Source organism: Sciurus vulgaris (genome assembly GCF_902686455.1).
Source record: "Sciurus vulgaris genome assembly, chromosome: 5".
Taxonomy (NCBI): Eukaryota; Metazoa; Chordata; class Mammalia; order Rodentia; family Sciuridae; genus Sciurus; species Sciurus vulgaris.
Genome location: NC_136465.1, coordinates 163,614,052 through 163,634,204, shown reverse-complemented (window position 1 = coordinate 163,634,204; position 20,153 = coordinate 163,614,052). Strand labels below are relative to the sequence as shown.

General features: G+C 40.3%; 1 protein-coding gene across 2 annotated transcripts; it reads right to left on the bottom strand.

Annotated features, from left to right (window-relative positions):
• Positions 1 to 302: 302 nt before the first annotated feature.
• TDG (thymine DNA glycosylase) lies at positions 303 to 19,548 on the bottom strand. 2 transcript variants are annotated; one of them, XM_079142882.1, is made up of 10 exons: positions 19,314 to 19,548; positions 11,516 to 11,658; positions 8,165 to 8,406; positions 7,334 to 7,403; positions 5,842 to 5,977; positions 5,563 to 5,645; positions 5,389 to 5,483; positions 3,184 to 3,355; positions 2,645 to 2,770; positions 303 to 2,123 (listed from the first exon to the last, which is right to left on the bottom strand). In XM_079142882.1, exons 1-10 carry the CDS (start codon positions 19,334 to 19,336, stop codon positions 1,978 to 1,980), a joined length of 1,236 nt encoding a protein of 411 aa, XP_078999008.1. In that variant the 5' UTR covers positions 19,337 to 19,548; the 3' UTR covers positions 303 to 1,977. The 2 variants fall into 2 exon arrangements, with proteins under 2 accessions (XP_078999008.1, XP_078999009.1); XM_079142883.1 differs by having other exon boundaries at positions 303 to 2,120.
• Positions 19,549 to 20,153: the final 605 nt, after the last annotated feature.

The window sequence follows — 20,153 nt, the reverse complement described above, 5'->3', positions numbered from 1 at the left end:
TATTTTTTTAATAGCATGCCAATCTTGTCTTTTAAAATAAAATATTCACAGATTTCATGATTTTTTTCCTCACGTATATTATTCAATGTATTAATTATAATAGAAGGTAAACTGATCTCAGGTTTAAAGAGGAAGAGAATTCCATTAAGTCTTACTTACGAAAAAGCTCCTAACAAGGATAACCATTCTTATTTATTGTAAAAATCATCAGACTTTAAAATGAATTTAAAAATCTTTCATTATTATTTAATGAAAAAGTCTCATACTGTCATGTACAGGATATATCAACCTTTACCACTCATATGAAAAACATCATGATTGTTTACTTGGAAAACCCTCAAACCATTCTCTAATGAGTGTTTGTCATAATTTAAAGGGTATTTTCTTCACGCAAATAAGGAAATCTATTGTAAAGCTACAATAGTTATTACCTAGTTACATGCTTTACATAGTCCCATGAAAAAATAATTCAGTTACTCCTAATCCCTGATGCAAGGCACTTCAAAGCACCCGCACAAAATGTCCTTGTAAACAGCAGTACAGTACATCATTTAAATAACATGAGTAACTTTTACACAGCTTGACCTAGACTTAATAAAAAATAAAATACATCATTGCCACAGCTAAAAAGCATGTTAAGATTCACAACAAGAATTTGTTTCTCTTATTATAAATAGAACAGGCTATATAACATCCTGGGGTAACAAAAAACCCTCCAAGATATTTAAGTTTGCAAATACAGCATGCTCCCTGGGTATGTATAAAATCTGAATATTCAGGAGTGATTAGGAGTGACTGCAAATGCATTTCTGAATACCCAGCCTTAATACCCACCAGACTAACAGTCTGGACTACTTGTAGCACCATGAAAAATGCATTAGAAAACCACAAAGGACTTAATTCAAATCATCCTTTCCAGGAGGTTCACTTAGTCCCAGTAACAAACAGCAATGATGCCCAGAAAAAATTTTTAAAATTATTGGCTTATTAGTTATCTAGCAAGAAAAATTTTGTATTATTTATTTTAGTACATCTCATGTACACAAAGCACCAGTTTAAATAGGATTATCCAACACCTCCAGCATCTTGTTGCTTAGTCTGAAAGTTCACTTCTTAATCATTTTCCATGACACACCCTTAAAGCCAAGGAGGATAAAATTAGAAAGGTGATAAATACTGACAGAGAAATTCAGTTCCTACCCTATCAAATTTATGCCTCTCAAGTAAACTGTAGATGAATGACCAAATATAAAAGGCCTACTGCACTCTCTGGAACCTCCCAGCTCAGCAGAACAGTTTCTGCCCACTAGAAGATAAACCCAGGGGTGAGGAGGCCAAAGGCGGGCTCAGTGCCTGCCAGGTCAGGCCAGGTCAGCCCTGTTACGTGCAGTGCCGCTCTGTTTCTCCCACAAAGCAGCTTTCACACACACTCACCACGGGCGAGGGAATGAGGCCTGAGTGTGCACATAGCTCAGGGAGCCCTGAGTCCAGCCTTAGTCACACCAAAAGCTGGTAAATGGAGCTCCCCTGAGTACTGGTTTCCTACGTGAAAAGCAACACATCTGCCTCTGGACCAGTGGTAACGCATTTTTAGTATGCCCTTCTTAGGCATCCAAGGGAGAACGGCATGCTTAAGTCTTGCACAGTTAAGAATCAAATATACATATTTGACGGTTGCATTTTAAAATTGCAGATCAAAAGCAACTTCCAGAAGAAAACTGATTTCTTCATAAACGAAATAGAGTATATAAAAAGCTGGAATGATGGTTAATTCAAATACAAAAACTCATACAAAACCCCTACTTTTTCCTTCCAAACTACTTAGGTTCAGACAGTTGAGTCTACCACGTTAACTGTTCTGTACTATAATTATACACTAAAGTACTAAGAAAATACTTCGGCTAGCAAGCCGAGGTTGGACTTCTTGACAACTGCATTAAAACTGCAGCCTTCAGGCGGCGCCCAGCAGCGCCATTCTTAGGCATGGCTCCCTTCTCCCTGCTCCTGCGTTCCACAGTGATTGCTGAAGGGAGGAATCTGGTCTGTAAACGACTGGGTCATCCACTGCCCATTTGGAATGTCACCAAAAGCCGATTCTCCTCTTAACTCTGCCCTGTCAGCTGCTAAGAAAGGGAAAGAATGTTAGCTTATCTCATTTATAAGTTTTAAGTGAACAAGTGAAAAGACCTTAAGAGTACACTATATACTTCTTGAAACATTAGTTAAGCTTCCTGAATTTCTGCTTTATTTTCAAGTACAGGATTGATAGAGCCTCATGTTTCCCCTCTCATTTTTTTTTTTTTTTTTTTTTTTTTGTGGTGCTGCGGATTGAACCCAGGGCCTTGTGCATGCGAAGCAAACTCCTTACCAACTGAGTTATATCTCCAGCCCTCTCATTTGTTTTAAAAGGAGGAAAACATAACTAGGTTGGCTTAGCATTCAAAACTTAAAGAAAATTAACTGTAAACATCTGTGTAGTTAACTATCAGGTAACAAATTTTCATTATTGGTCACTATTTAATAACATTTTACCTTCCCATTCCCAATCTTCAATAATTTACTCTCCACTTCTATTAACTGCCCTCCTGCCCCGCCATCCTGACAAAACCAAGTCTTTCAAAGAAGCGCGCCCGAGGGAACATACCCAGCCCATCCACGGAGAAGCCGCAGGGCTCACTGCTGCACGCGTTCTCAGTGTAAGCACCACCATACGCTGCTTCATAGCCTGGGTCATATTTTTCTTCCTTAACTGCCATCTTCTTTGCATCCTCTGTGAGGAGGGTAAAATAGGATTCAGAACTGCTTCTGTACAATTCTGAACATAGTTTTTATTCTGAAATCGTGAACAATTCGTTTTCTCAAGTGTTCACATAAACTGCGATATGTCATTTGCTATCATCTTTCAACTCTTTGTAGCACATACTAAGTGAACTTGTTTAGAACTGCAAAAACCTTTTGCACTTAATTTTGGGTGGGTGTTTCTTAGACCCTCGATGCACGGGAGTACCCAGAGTAGATGGAAAACCTTGGTAAAAGGAGATTTTAACAGTGACTGATGTCCATTATCAGAGCATTCTGGCTGTGATAAATTATCTTTGTTTAACCTGCTTTTAAAGCCCTGATACATTTTCTGTAATGCACATACACATGAAATGACAGAAAGGAGTGTAAACAATAATATACCTTGGGCCAGCTGCAGGTCAAACGTGTATTGCACCTCTTGAACATCCGTATTCCGTTCAATGCCTTTCAACTGGTCCCTTAAGTCCTTCAGCTTAATATAGTAATGGACTTTGTCCTGGGCTCGAGGAAACTGAGCACACCTTGCACTGGACGATGGCATAACATAGCAGAGCTGGAATCACAGAATTTAGGGTTTCAGAAATCTTAAAATTCTGTTGAATCTGCTCATACTAAGATTTAAAAATTTATCTTTATTGGGTTAATAACTTGACTCTTAGCTACATAAAAATACATGTAAAATCAATAAAAGTAGCTGTCAATAAATGAAACATAATGAGGCTCCCCCCATGTTCATTTATTAACTAATAATCTTTTCTCTTTATTAGCAAATACATGGTTCACAATTCTAAAAGGACCAAAGGGCACAGGAGTCTATGAAGTTTTCCCCAACTCAAGTTGCTATCTACCTCATTCCCTTCCCCAAAGGCAATCAATACTACCGGTTCCACCGGCACAAATCCACAATCAAAAGTGTCTACGCACAACCTCTCCTTCATCCTTTTTAATAAGCATATGAATGGTAAGCCACTCTGCTTCCCCTCCTGCACCTTGCTCTTCTCACTCAACAGCAGATCTTATCATAATAATAATATCAGATATTATTATAAGATATATATATTATAAGATAATATCAGAGTAAAAAGAGCCTCCCTTCTTTTTTCATAGCTACGTAGTACTTTCATAAAGCTGTTTCCACTCTTTTACTATTATAATGAAAAACCTGTACTAATTTAATTTGAAATATGTAGAAATATACCTGTCGGATAAATTTCTAGAAGTGGAATGGCTAGAGAGAAAGCATTTGCATTTACCATTTTGGTTGGCAGTGACAAACCATCCTTCAAAGAACATAATTCTTTCTCTCTCTCATACGTATATACAGAGAGCAGGGCTGAAGAATTATGAATATTTGTTGCACTTTTTAAATTGGCCTCCGTATCATGTATTATATTAAAAAAAACATGAATCACTACCAACATCACTACCAACACTAATAATTTAGTGTTTAATGATAAGGAATCAATTTTAAAGGTTAAATGCTCTCATAGCTCATTAAGAGAGTGAAAACTACTAATGAAGACACAAAGCAAGTTCACTTATTGTACTTCTGTGATCACATGTATCCAAGTGTGTACCTCCAAGTGTGGGTCTCATCTGGCATTTAACAAACACTCTGCAGTACCACAGACGTGCAGGCCATAGTGCACTTGTTTTTACAATTTTACAATTTTTTTCAAGGTGGCACTCCATTTCTTTCTTTCTTTCTTTTTTTTGATGGCGCTAGGGACTGAACCCAGGGCCTTGTGCATGCTAGGCAAGCACTCTACCAACTGAGTTAAATCCCCAGCCCAGGTGGTATACCATTTAAAGATTAATGCTACAAACCTAACTCATCCATCATATTTAAAAATTAAAAACAGAAGAAATTTAAAGAGTTCAAACTTATGTAGGTGGCAGAAACTTTATTCCAAGTTCTCCACAAAGACCTGGCAGTACACGGGTTTCTCCACTGTTTCCGATGCTGCATACACAATGTGTAGGTCTATGTATTGGGTTGTTTTTTGAAAGTTGTAAACAAAGCTTAAAACTACATTTAAGGAACAAATTTGGAACCAAAGTTCTGCAGACGCTACAGAAACAGTAGCATGAAAACCAGTGTGTTATTTCATGATGGATGTACATAAAGGCAAGAGTATAAATGCCAATTAGGTTGCCTGGATATTTGTTGGGACTATATTATTTGCATGGTTTTAAAATGAAGTTGGAATAAGATATATAAATGGGGCAATTACTTTCACTAATCAGGATGGTGTTTATATTTATATGTTTATTTCAAATTAAGTACAAGAGCTAAACGATTTGAATTTGATAAGATTCTGAATGTAGTATGTAAAGCAGTTCATCTCACTATTTTGGCTGAATAACAGTCATTGAGATGTTTAGCTGACAAATGTTTCTTTCTAATATAACTCTAAGTTAATGGAATTACTTTGTAATTATTAAATTTATATGTAGTTATTACGCAACAAAACTGTGGCTTTTTCTTATGACTTAAGTTACAATGCATAAAACAAAAAAGGGAAATAAGTTAGAAAAAAAAAATCACCTTTAGTTGATCTACAAATGCAAATTTTAAGGACTTACAGTTTCTGTGTCTGGGATCTTATGGGGTTGAAGCCCAAATTCCAAGTTCTTAACCTTTATTCCAAAAACTTCTTTACTAAAAATTTCATAAATACCTGAAATGAAATACAAACATATTTACATTGTCCACAATGTTAGCACAGAAAAAAGATAAAATTTAAAAGTAAATCTTACATTTTCCATTAAATACCGCTATTCGTGGCTGATATTTCTGTAATTTCTGTACTAGAATACGTCCTCCTTCACGAAATTCTTTACTAAAATTGAATTAAAAAGTAGTAAAAGACATAAATATAGCAATATTTAAAATATGCTAAATTAAGTCAGCTTTCAACAAAAGATCGCATCACATATTTGTTGGACTCAGCCTGAAATTCATATGATGTCCCTGGATTATGTGAGACGCCAGGATGGTCAAGGTTCCAACCCATAAAATAAACGTTATGTAATTACCTGGAAAGATCCTTGCTGCCTGGCGTCGTCCGTTCCACCATGTTGGTAAATCCAATACCATATTTCCCTGGTAAAGTGTGATCGTCCATGTGATTTAGCTGCACCTCACTCAGTCCTGACATAAACAGACACTTCCCTGTGAAAAGAGGCTTTGGTTTATTTCTGTAGGCTAAAGGCTTCTTCCAAAGAAATGATGTACTAGTCTACTTTTCTATTCTTGAAATAAAGAAAGAAAAAAAAAAGATTTAGGATATTTTTAAAAGTACTGAGCAATCACTACGAGTTGGATATATCCTAATTCCTTTACGTGATTCCAGTCGTCATAATTCAAAAGATGCCATAATCCCCTCCTCACAGGGGGGTGAGGTAAGTAAATGCCCGTCCAAGAATACACAGCTACGTAGCATAGGAAACCAGGAAACTTTTCTTTTCCAATAACTGTTGACATCCCCACCTGCCTCTGGAACACCTTACAGATAAGACATTCACCAAGAGACTAAAAGCACTCAAACACCTTGATAGTGGAGAAAATTAAAAGTCGAACTTCCTTAGAAAGGCATTCTTTTTTTTGGGCAGTACTAGGAACTGAACTCAGGGCCTTGCACATGCTAGGCAACTGCTCTATCACTGAACTACGTCCCCAGCCTCAGAAAATTTTTTTTTTAAATAATGGAGATAATATGTTTATTAGTTCTAAGAAGACATTATTATCATTTGCCCTGATGCTTTTAATATTACTCAGATAATCAACTGGTATTTTCTAAGCACCCTCTGAATTCATTATTCTAGTGACAGTGTTAGGGGAGATGATTTACATATAAATACAATTTAGAGCAATACAGGAGTTAAACTTGATTTTAAAGCTCTACAAGTATGAGAGTCTTTATGACTATTTTGTGCTAGATGCAAAGTATCTGTGGAGAATGTCTCTAATCATAGCATTTCAGATACTACGTGATTTCTAACAATCAATGCATTTTCTCTCTCCAAGGAAATAATCTCAACAGAAATCTGGGAAAGTCCATATTTTGTCTGCACTGTCACAAAGATGGACTATTAGTTACTATGTCTGTGGATGATGATTTTTTTAAAAAATACTTTAAAAAGAATAGGAAAACTCATTGAAAACAATTTTTTTAAAAAAGAGTATGAGCTAGGAATGCAGTTCGGTGGGAAGGCCCAGGCTAGGCATGCATCGGCTGCTGGGTTCAACCCCCAGCACTGTGCACGTGTGCACGCGTACACACACACACACACACACACAAACACAAAGGTACTCTTTTTCATGCCTTTCCACTCTCCATGAACACCAAAGTGTTAACAGTGACAGTATTTCAGACCTTTGATTTTTATGACACACAGAGAACACATGAAATAGGAATGCATATTTATTCATATTCTTTCTTTTTAAAAGGCAATTGTATTTTTAAAAACCTATTGATAAAGATATCTAATTTTAAAGTAAATTAATAAAAAAAAAGTAGCCACTTACAAAAATGGTTTCCAGGTCCAGGATAATGATGCCCTTTGTAAGCAGCCATTAGTCCTGGGTTGATGCCAATCTATGAAACAAAACAACCACACATTTTAGTCTTAAAAAGTAGTTTTGCTTAAGTCTTGGCATTTCTGTGAAGGAGTGGCAGATAAAACTGAAATGATTAAAATATAAATTTAATCCAGCATCATAAGCAATACTTATGTATTTCTAGTCTTAATCCAAAAAAAGTATTACACAGGGAGGAAAAAGATTTCCTTGTGAGTTTCCCTCATGACCCTGGGTTCCCCTGTCCCCTCACTGGGCTGACTTCAGTCTGGGAAGAGAGAGGTCCTGGAACCATCAACCCATCTGAGCCCATTCTAGCCATGTCTCGGCTCCTCATCTCCCAACAACTAACTTACTCCACGTCACCCACACAGTTGTCCAAGCACCGGAGTTTCTTATGGTCACTGACAAAAATACAAACTCAAAAGCTTGGACAACTGCATACTGTCACTTATGGAGTACTGCAGGTGTCACAGAATCAGTGATTCACGTGGATTATGCCATTTGACTGTAATCTCAGGGAGGTATTTCCACCTGTTTTAGCAGTGGGGAACCTGATGTTTAGAAAGGTTAAAGCCTGTTTGAATTCAGATGGCCCCAATCTAGAATCCACCCTCTTAAACACTCCCATTAACACCACCTGGTGAAGGTGAGACCATTTACCTCCAGAATTCTTAGAAATGGATCTTTTCAGCAAAACTCCATTTGTATGGACAGGTGTTAAGTAAAGCTAATCCACCAATGTTATTTATAAAATCAAATAAGCACAAAAATTCTTACAATCACAATGTCCAGATTGAAGGTCAAAATATCAGGGAGAGTCTTGGTCAAAAGTTCAGCTTCGGAAACACCATTAAAACGGTCTACTTTTCTTTTTACTTTAAATGTGTCTGTAATTTTTTCTTGCTTTTCCTTTGATTTCGTGGACTTGCCAGATTTTTTTGGCTCAGCAGGTTTTTTGGGTTCCACTGGTTTTTTGGGTTCAGTTGTTCTGGTTTTTCTTTTCCTTCCTTTTGGAGTCTCTAAAACACAAAGATTTCCAAAATGTAGATGCAGAAAACCTTAACTTGGAAACTCTAGCAGCTTTCCCAGAAAAGCTACCCTCTAAACAACTCTTTATCTCCCCAAATCTATGCCTTTTATTTCCTTTGGACTATCTTCCCTTTTTTTTCACCCTAGAACTAGGTCTGACACACTCCATCCACTGTGACAATCAGACTTCCCATGCCATCTTGCTTGATTGACATCTTGGCTTCCCAGGCCACAGAGCACCTGTGTACTGTTTTAATTGAAATTGAAATTCTAAATGTAAATACATAAACACTGAAGTAAGCAAATACAAGAATAAGTAAAAAAAAAAAACAGGAACACAGGTAAACATTTTAACTCAGTTTCCTGACGGTAGAAGACCACAAATGACTTGTGGGCTTGTTTTAGAGATAATGAGGCCTATTCTGTTCTACCCACAGGTGTAATTTGAAGTGCTGAAGATAAAATCTCTGGGCTGCAGTATTTTTCAAAAGGAAAGATTTCTCAGGAGCTCTGCACTACTTTTTAGGCAGAATAATTTTGTGTGTGTGTGGGGGGGTGCTGCCCTCCACATTGCAGATCGAGTAACAGCACCCATGATCTCTACCCACTAGGTATCAGTAGCATCCTGCCAGACCTACAATCCAGTGTCTTCCAACAATGCCAAATGTTCCAGGGGTAAAATTACCATTAGCTGACCACTGATCTACAGCTGCCAACAAACAGGAAGCCTTGGTTTCCTTACCCTTAATTCTTGAACATTTTTCCCATTTCTCAGGCTTCAGCCCCTCTTTCACTCCTAGCTGGCAAGTCCCCAACTTGGCAAGGTGGTCTTTCTTCTGCTTCACACTGCTTCAGCCACTCCCTGTACCAAGAATCCAGCATCCCTGGCTGGTGACTGGGCAGGTCCTAATGCCTCCTGCCCAGAAGCATAGTAGAGAGGAGGGCGGGAGGCAGCTCACTGCAGTGGAATCAGGTGTGGTCCTGGAACCAGGAACCAAAGCCAGGAGCACACTCTCACACGTACTGTACTGCTGCAGAAGTCACCTCTCCCCACCCTGACTCGCTCCAAAATCAACTTGGCTCCTTTTCAAAAAAATAAAATTTGTTTTATTGTGGCAATGGGGAGTGAACCCAGGGCTTGGTACATAATAGCAAACACTCCACCACTGAATTACATCCCTCCCCTTCTTTTTTGGGTACCAGGGATTGAACCCAGGGGCACTTAACCACTGAGCCCCATCCCCAGCCCTATTTTGTATTTTATTTAGAGACAGGGTCTCACTGAATTGCTTAGCACCTCACTTTTGATGAGTCTGGCTTTGAACTTGAGATCCTCCTGCCTCAGCCTCCCCAGTCACAGGATCCTACCCTTCTTTATTTTGAGAAAGGGTCTCCCTAAGCTGCCAAGACTAGCTTCAGCCTCCCAAGCTGCTGGGATTACAGGTGTGCACCACCAAAGCCCAGCTCCTCTTCTAAGTCTTTATCTTGGTGAACGGCTTTTTCTTCAACCAACTGCTTCTGCTGGAAGCCTAGGAGTTTGCTATGGTTTGAATATAGGTTGAATTTATCCCCCAAATTCACATACTGAAAGCCTAGTCCTGGGGTGGCAATGTTGGGAAGTGATGCAGATCCTTTATGAGGCAGGGCCTAGAGAGAGGCCCTTAGGTGAACTGTGGGGACTGTGGAACCAGTCTCTCTTGGGCTTCCTCCCACATGTACCCCTGCCACTGTGATAACATCTATTATGAGGCCTTCGATAGAGCTGAGCTGACACTGGTACCTGCCCTTGAACCTCCCGAACTATAAGCTAAATAAACCTGTTTTCTTTATCAAGTACTCAGCTTCAAGTATATTGTTATAACACAAAATGGACTAAGACAGTTACTTCTAGACTCCTTGCACACCCTTTGTCCCTATGCGAAATCCACAAACCACGGCCAGGTAATTCTACTTTCTGGGGTATTTGTATTTTCTTTCTCCATCCCTTCCAGTCTTCTTCATTTCTTCCCCAGATTATTCACAGTGTCTAACCCTCTCCTTGCCTCCAAGTCCTGCCTTATTCCATACCACCCAGTCTTTTATATTTCCAGACTGATTTTTTTAAAATACCAATCTATGTAAGCCACTCCTTGCCTACAATGTCTCTACAGCTCCCCACCACCTACAGGACAGAATGGACATTTCTTGGGTAAACCACAAGCTTCAACTGCCCCTATCCAGTCTTATCTCTCACCAATTCCTTGCTATACTCCAGATGCAAATGACACAGAATCACTCAGTTTTTTGCCTGTCATGCTTCTTCATGTCTGTGCCTTGGTACACACTGCTTCTGCAGCTGGCATCTCCCCCACACCGTTGTTCACGGGGATGAAGACCCTTCACCCTTGAAGATCAGAGCTCTGAGTTATTTCTCTGCTTTGAGCACTCTGCACCTTTGAGCACTCCATCCCAGTGAGGTGCCAACCCTATATGATCTCAGAGCACCCACCCTGTGCCCCTCTTTACCACCTACTGTGCTGAGGTGCAAAATCTATTTCCTTATTACTTTCCTCTACAAGGCTGAGAATCTGGAGAGCAGGATCCATGTTCTTTCATTTCCCAGAACCCATTAGAGTACTTAGCACACTACTTATAATGTGGATTACATTAGCTGGTTTTTTTGGGGTAGGGGTACTGGGGATTGAACTCAGGAGCGCTCGACCACTGAGCAACATCCCCAGCCCTATTTTGTATTTTATTTAGAAACAGGGTCTCACTGAGTTGCTTAGCACCTTGCTTTTGCTGAGGCTGGCTTTGAACTTGAAGAGCTTTTTTTTTTTTTTTTTTTTTTTTCTTTGCGGTGCTGGGGATTGAACCCAGGGTCTTGTGCTTGCAAAGCAAGCACTCTACCAACTGAGCTATACCCCCAGCCCTGGCTTTGAACTTGAGATCCTCCTGCCCCAGCCTCCCGAGCCGCTGGGATTACAGGAGTGAACCACTGCACCCAGCTTGGATTACATTTTTTAACACTATAACAGAGCTAAAATTCATCATTAAACCCTTTTGAAGTAAGTTGGCTGATCCAATATCAATTTTCCAAACTATTATGTTGAAAGCTACCTTGTACTGGTTCTTGAGCAGGCGCTGGTGCTGGGACTTCTGCTGGCATTTGCTGTTCACTCGTGACTGCCATATCAGGAGCTTCAGTCATCATTTGTTGAAATGGAAATGAATAAAATGCTTGAGCTTGCTCAAGGGAATAGCTGAAACAACAATTAAGTAGAAGTTATGATAGTGATAAAAGTGCCTGAATGTAAGTTTATATGATCAGCTCTAAAAAAAAAAAAAAAAAAAAAAAAACCCCAGAATCCAAATATTTTGTAGATAGACTGCAGTATTTATTTAGAGCAGAGAACAGGGGAGGAGCGAGAGCTATTTCCCTGTGCACACATTTATCCAAACTTTGCTGAGTACTCAGTAATCAAACATATTAAACACTGTTTAATGTCAGATGTGTCACCAATAAAATTTACTGGCCCTGTCAAGTCAGCCTGTACTTTCTCTGAAATGAGATCATGAGAATTTTCTAGAAGACAGAATTGAAAGGCCCTTCAACACAGTTAAAAATGTGCACAAATACAATTTGTGTCCCCACCTTTAGTATTTAATCATCTTGGCACAAAGATCCCAATTTAGGCTTTCTTTTGGTTTATCTGCCTGCTTTGTTATTTCCTTATTAGATTTTGTTGCTGCTATTGCTCTTTGCCACTTTGGATTAGGAAGGGATTATCTTGTGAATATCTGTTTAATTTACAGAGCAAATAAATCTTTAAACCCTCTCCTGAAAATGACCTAAATTCAGTTCAAAGGAAAGAACAGAGGCTTTCAGAGAAAACAATTTCCAAAAACCTTTCTATTGACTTGAAACCACCACCCCAAGCTGTTGCTATCAGCACAGAAAACACCGACGTATGAAACTCAAGCTAAGGCTAATGCTGAATAATGCCATTAACTGTACAGGACAATGAAAAACATTAGGAAATAAAATGGAAGAGTATCATTCACTACTTGGAAAGACAAAGTCATATATTCTGTGGCAAGATGTTCTACTTATTCTGTCATGTGGAGAAAGAGCCCAGAAAGCAAAGATTAAAGGGGGCCAACCATATAGCATATAAATCATATCTCAATAAAATGGTTTTGGGGGGGGGTTGTTTGTTTTTTTAAGGCAAACTAAAGTATTCTCTGGGTAAGTTTAAATGCCCTACGGGACACAGGGTAACACACCATCTGTGGGTGGTTCAGGCTAGGATGTCAGATGCTCAAAGACTAACAGGGGCCCAATTCCAATTGACAAAGCACTGGAAAGGTGTTTTGACTTCAGGCTGTCTTTAAGGGTAAGTTGCTCGTGAAAAGGTTAAGAACTAATGTGGAAAATGTTAAACTGTATTTTAAGGGTTTTATTTCTTTAAATACACTGTTCTTGGGTTGGGGTTGTGACTCAGTGGTAGAGCGCTTGTCTAGCATGTGTGAGGTCCTGGGTTCAATTCTCAGCACCGCATATAAATAAATAAAATAAAGGTTCATCGACAACTAAAAAAATATTAAAAAAAAAAAAAAGTTTAGGGGTTGGGTTGTGGCTCAGTGGTAGAGTGCTTGCCTGACATGTGTGAGGCCCTGGGTTTGATCCTCAGTACTGTACATTAATAAATGAAATAAAGGTCCATTGACAAGTTAAAAAAAAAAAAAAAACTTTTAAAGCTTACAAAATAAAAATATATAAATACACTGTTCTCAAACCATGCAAAAAAGTGAAAATGACACACTGATTCAATAAACTATAGTATATTAACTTTGGGAAATACTGTGCAGCTGGGTTGGGAGCTCAGTGGTAGAGCACTTGCCTAGTAAGCAAGAGGCCCTGGTTTAATATCTAGCACTGCAAAAAAAACAAACAAAAACCTGTGCAGCTACTAAAAATTAAATTTACTGATATTATCTAAAGCTTAGAAAAAGTTTAGTAATTACTTTATAGAGAAAAAAAATACAAAATAATACTGTAAACTAAAGTTACACTTAGGGAAAAATCTGTAGACAGGGACCAGAATTTAGAATGTTAAAATGAAGAGAAGTACTCAGACCTTTGCTTGTCACAAAGTAAATGTCCTTTTCCCCATTTTTAATACGACTAGTGGCTCTTTTCAATAAATTGTTAAAACACTAGTTTAGTGTTTATTATTTAAACATTCCAATGAGTTGAATATGGCTAGGTCAGATTTGAGATATTCTGAGTAAGAGAAAGTTCTAATAAAATAAACTGCAATTTTCTTGTTCTTGATAAGGTCTTACTAAATTGCTGAGGCTGTATTTGAACCTTGGATCCTCCTGCCTCACCTCAGCCTTCCCAGAAGCTTTGATTACAGGCACTTATCACCACAACCCAGCAAGATTTTCAATTTTCGATTGTGACCAGTGGCATTTTCAAGAGATGCTTTCAGCCTGAATGTATAACAAAAAGATGTGCTATACATATATGTATATGTGTGTGTCCGCTATGTACGTATAATTCATTTTTTCATTTACTTATTTACATTCTGCAGTACTGGGGATTGAACCTGGGGCCTTCAGCATGCTAGGAAAGTGCTCTACCACAATGAGTTACAACCCCAGTCCCATGTGGTCACAATAAACAAGTGATGAAAGAAGCACAATGCTGGGCACAGGCCTGTAATCCCAGCAACTCGGGAGGCTGAGGCAAGAGGATGGAAAGTTCGAGGCCAGCATGGGCAACTCAGCAAGACCCTGCCTCAAAGTAAAAGTGTTCAGTGGTAAAGCACTTGTATAGCATGTACAAGGCCCTGGGTTTAATCCCCAGTAGCTGATTAAAAAAAAAAAAAGGGCAATGCAAGAGATCTGTGAGTCAGCTACATGTTTAAGAGGTAATTTACTATCACTCTGCCTAGGTTTCTTGTTACCATTCTCAGAGGCTCACAGATAGGTTCCATTTTTGAGTTTTTGACAAAAATCCAAACTTAAAATGCATAAATTAAGACATCCTTCACATTACAAAAGGATTCCTCACTTAAAAAAAAAAGTCCAAAATATAACTCCCTTAGTATATTTAGGGGACATTAAACATCAGAAACTGAAAATTAAATTCTAGAAATCATTGTTGGCAATGAAAAGTGAAAAAGAAGAAAAACAACCCAAACTTTCACGAGACACTCATAGTTTTTCAAAGTAACCCAGAAACTTATCTATAACGATGCATTTCTTAACTCTTTAAAAATGATCAGTGGCACATCACAATAAGTTAAATTAGAACAGAAAAAGAACAAAGTTATGGAAAATAGGATGTGTCCATTCTGAGGGACTATATGAGCTTTGAATATTAAATTTGGCAAGAACAAAAGGAAGAAAGAGATTACAGCAGTCATCACTACTGGCAGCAGAAGGCAAGAACCTTCACAGGGGCTGGGGAGGTAGCTCAGCGGGTAGAGTGCTTGCCTCGCAAGCACAAGGCCCCAGTACCGCAAAAAAAAAAAAAAAAAAAAAAAAAAAAACCTTCACAAATCTGGGTGCTGGGAGTGCAAGAGCATTCTGAATAACTTGATTTTCTATTATCTAATTAAAACTAAGTCTGTTTCAACGTATGTGAAAATAAGTCTTAAATGCAGTTATTATATTTACATAACAGCCACTTCATAATTCAGAATTCTACAATGTTGCTAAATAAGTCTCTCCAGGAGAGGCACCTGAACAGAGTACTTAGTCACCTCTTCACCATCTCCAGCTGCCCTTCCCTCCCCATGAGGAGGAGGGGCTGGATTTGGAGATTTCTCCACCCGTGGGGATCAGGGAGGAAACAGGACGGAATTTGTCTCAATGGGAACAAACTCTAAGACCTGCTGTTTTCTATAATCCTGATGTCCAGTGGGCGTGACCAATGTTGTCATGTCCCTTTGCTCACTTCTCTCCATCATTTGCTTGTCCCCACCGTCCTGTACTACCTGCTCCCCGCCTCCCTTTCTGCGGCTTGCCCCTTCTCTCCCAGCCTCCACCTGCACCCTTTTCTTTTGAACTACAGGGCCTGCAAGATGGGTTTTCACGGCCATCTGCTATTGACCAACTGTGTATTTTCTAACAGTCTTTCTCAACACACAATTTACACAACCTCACACACACACATACTTATGCGCATGTGCAGGCAAACACACACGTCCTACGTGGAGTTGATTAATAAGTCCAGTTTATTCAAATTTGTTGCACTGCAAAAAAACTAAACCTTTAAGGTTTTCTCTAAAATTAATGACTCCAACTTCTTTAATCATCAGTTATTTACACTATCTTAAGGATTTGTTTTCTAAATATTTTATCGTCTTTATTTCAATGAGTATATATAACACTCAATACTCACCAAATCGTTATCAGTGCTAAATCACCCAAATGGCCAACTCCAGGGAACTAGCTGTGAACTATGATGGAATATCACGGTAACTACTACAAGGGTGCATTTCACAGTGCTAGGCGGAAGAGTGTATTCACTATGTGCATAGTCTACTACAAATTGTGAGTTCAAAGATTTAGGATAAGTCAGAGTAACTAGTTCATTTAACCATTCCCTGTATAGGATGATTTTAAGTTTTTTTTCACAATGTGGTCATTCTTTGGTGCTCAGGATCAAACCAAATATGCAGATAGACTCAGAGCAAGGCCACAACTTCCACACTCTGGAGACCAACTATAGGATCCATTACATTTGCTTTACTGGCACTCATGTTAAATCCACGCTGAATTTACCGTCCATGAAAATGGCCCTTACAGCGTCTCTCCCTCACTGCCACTTTATTACTGATTTTCTGCCCCAGAATAAATTGTGCCTTTTTTTGTAAATGATGAGTCACCAACCATTCCAGGTAGTCAGGATTTATATGAACTCTGATTCAATCTCTCAATTCTATAAACCCCTCCCAGAGTTGGGTTGCTCACAATTGGGACGTCATCAGCACCACAAAGTTGTTAAGCTATTAAAGAACAAAGCTGGCAAGAGTTATCAGTATAAATCTCTTTGGTCTGCTCTGGATTCTTGCAGCAGTAAACCAGTTTTCCATTTTACTTAAGTGAACTATCAGCAGTCTATCTGCATCTTAAGACGTGTTACAGCACAGCCGCCAGCCACGCAGGCCAACTCTGAAGTTAGACCACCTGCATTCAAACTTCAGCTCTGCCATTTACTAACTTGCAGACAATTTTCTTAATCTCTTTAACCCTAGTGTCCACATCTGTAAAATGAGAAAAACACCTAATTCATTGGCTAGGGGGATTAAATTAGTTAGCATTTAGAAAACACTTAAAACAGTGCCTGGTATATAGAGTTGCTAGAGTAAAGACTATTTTCTTGTATAGGCCTTGCTTCCTTTTGAATTTATACTGTAGTCTGATGGTCACTAGTTCCTTCTAAAAATGTTTGGTTACCATTGACAACGCAAAAACTTTGTTCAGGATCAACATCAATGCAGGACACACTCCACCTCTGGAAGAAATAGGGACTCACGCATTTTTTTTCCTATGCTTCAGAGTTCCTGTTAGCGACAAGTTCTCAAAGACTGCTATAATCTGTTCTTTCTCCTGAAATATGGTTCATCTGGGCCATGACACAGGATTTCTACTAGCGCAGTTAAAAGTTCTTTTAATGGCTCTCAATGATTCTGAGTTTTAAATATTCACATTTATTTGCCATTTCAGCCTGACAATCACTTCCCTGACACAGGAGATGAAAAATCAAAATCAGAATGATGTATTTGTCTTCTCCCACCTACTAACACCATGCCAGGGAGCTAGTGTTAACAGTCTAGATCTGAAACGTTCCCCCAAAAGCTCATGTGCTGAAGACTTGGTCCCCAAAGCAGCAGTGTTTAGAGGAGCTTTGGAATATAATTGGGTCATGAAGGCTCTGATCTCATCAATGGATTAATTAATTATTGGATTAATTTAATAAGTGGTGGAAACTTTAGGCGGTTGAGTAGTAGATCTTCAGGGGTGTGCCCTTAAGAGCTATACCTGTCTCTGGCTCCTTCCTCACTCTCTTGTTTTCTCACTCTGCTTCCTAGTCACCATGAGCTAGACAGCTCTGTTCCACCATGTGCTCCATATTCTGCCAAATCACAGGCTTAGAAGTAATGGAGCCAGACAACCATGGACTGAAAGCTTTGTAACTGTGAGCCAAAATAAATCTTTCCTCTTTTATGTTGTTTTCCCCAGGTATTCAATCATAGTGATAGAATGCTTACTAACACAACTGGGCAGAAAGCCCAAAACTTTTTTGTCCTTCTGATTGTCCACATCTAACTAAAATAGTCCTTCCTAGTCTTATTATTGCTTCTAGAAAATATGATCTCATCTGCAAGTGCTCTTTCCTATCTATATTCTTAGCAGTCCAAATCACTCTTTTCCAGTTAGTTTTGATTTTTCATTTTTGGTAAGTGTCCTTTTCATGCTTGAGGTCACTGGAGATATATATAATTCCTCCTTTTTCCTTTTAATTGACTGAAATGTGCTTTTAAAGACACTTGAATTATTTGTTTTCCCTTTTGAAAACAGTCTGTATCCATGGGATTTTTTTCTTTGACTATTTTGAAATGAATCTTCCAAAATAAAAAGTAAATTTATTATAACCAGCATTCTATTCCTTGATTAGCTCAATGTCAAAGGTAACAGTCTCACCACTCACTCTCTCAGGATTACCTGGGGTTTGAGTCATTCAGAATCCCCAAGGATGAACACTTTAGAGTGTTATAGTTTTCCATATTTCCTGAAGATGAAAGCTTTCCAAATCAAAGTAAAAAATGGCTGACAGGCGGATGAAGTTAAGACAATGTAAACCAGAGCTTTGAGCTAAACCATACACTGAGTCCAATTATTATGCTGTAAACACTGAATAAGGTTTTAAAATAAGAAATTCACTTGATGGTAGGCTTTGCCCAGGCTTGTTTTGTTAGCAAGTAATATCACAAAGGTGAGAGATTTCCACAAGATCTGGTTAATTCTTTTATTTTTAAAGTAGACTAGGAAAGCAGCAGAGTGCTTTATTCCCAGATTTTATTATGCACAAAGTCAAAAACGCCCACAACTTTATCTATGTATATCTATTTTCCTAAACTTTAAAACAACCTATTTTGGTTACTTAAGTATGCCCCTTTCACCTAATCCCAATTTTCAGTTTGCTAGGATTCCAGAGATGTCCTTACAAGACACGAACAGGCCTACAGAAGTATCATGTCTAAGTCCAGTACCCATTTACCACTGAGGGTCAAAATAATTCTTCATCAGGTTTAATAGTATTTTATTTCAATGCAAATCACTGCTCTTGATCCTTTTAAACACCCTGCCACCTTATTTTTTAGTTTTTTGTCAAGAGTTCAAATCTCTAAATCTCTACTGTTGCAAAAAAAATAAAATAAAAGACCTTAAGATCGTTCCAAGATCACGGAAAACTCAAAGACAATTTTACTTCTCGGCAGTCTTACCCACATCCCCATAGCATTATCTACCCTCGACCCTCAACGTGGCTTTTAGCAGACCCTGGAGAGGAAGTCAGTCCGTCGACCAACTTTTAACAGGCAATCTAGAGCTGGATCCGTCCGACACTCGGTCTTTACAACTCTCGCCTTGGCCTCCGAGGATGAAGGGAACCATCGCCAACAGCGGCGTGGTAGCCAGTTACCGGAGGCCGCCGGAGACCTGCTACTGCACCCCAGGGCCGCTGCCCAGGGCCCGCGGGCGGGGCAGGTGCACGCGGCGGGCGCGCACGCGCGGCCCCGGCCTTTGTGCTGGGCCGCGGCCGGCCCAGACCCCTGCGTGCGCGCGCCCGCCGGCCGAGGGGCGCGAGGGGTGGGGGGGCGGCGTCCGCCGGCTTTACCTGCCCGCGTTCTCCGCTTCCATGCCCCGCGGCCGCTCGCAAGGGTGGCGTCTCCTGCCGGGCCAGGGGACGGCTGGACCCTGTGGGACGGCGGCGCACGCACGGCGACACGACGACACCGGCGCCCGGGACCCGATTACCCGCGGGACCGGACAGCGGCTGGCCTCAGCGCCTCCCCACGCTCCCACATCACCCCCCCGCCAGCAGCCCCCCTGCGCGCCGCGCTTCCGTCTCCTCGGAGCCGGGTCCCGCGCGCGTGGCCGTCACGTGGCCGGCGCGGCCCAATCCCGTCCCCGCTCCCCGGGCTCCCCGGGCTCCCCGGCGCGCGCGCGGCCTTTCGGGAAGGGTGGAGGACCGCCGGAAGGCGGGGGTGCGCGCCGCTGACGTCAGCTCTTGTCCGCCCGGGGTTTTCGGGTCGGGCGGCGGCGTGGGAGAGAGGATGACGTTCTCTGTGCGCTGCGGGGCTGGGGCGGCTGTGCCTGCGGGCGTTGTCCAGTTCTGAACACCCCACATTTTATCGCGGCTGAAAACTTGCGGACTAGGGATGTGGTAGAGCGCTTTGCCCCCCGTGCCAGAGGCTGGCTTCCATCCCCTGCACCGCAGGAAAACGGCGGATCAGCCTTCTGGTACTCTGATGTGGGAAAAACGTGGGAGGCGAGGCCACTGTACGACCTGAGCCTCGATTTCCTCGCCTGCAAAAGGAGCGTCATCCTACACCTGCTTTGTAAAATGTAAAGTTCTGTCTACATAAACCATTCTCTGCTTTACTTTGGAAGATGTGAAAATAACGTCTGAAGTCCATAGCCCTAGATAGTACCCAAGCATCAACTCTTCATAATG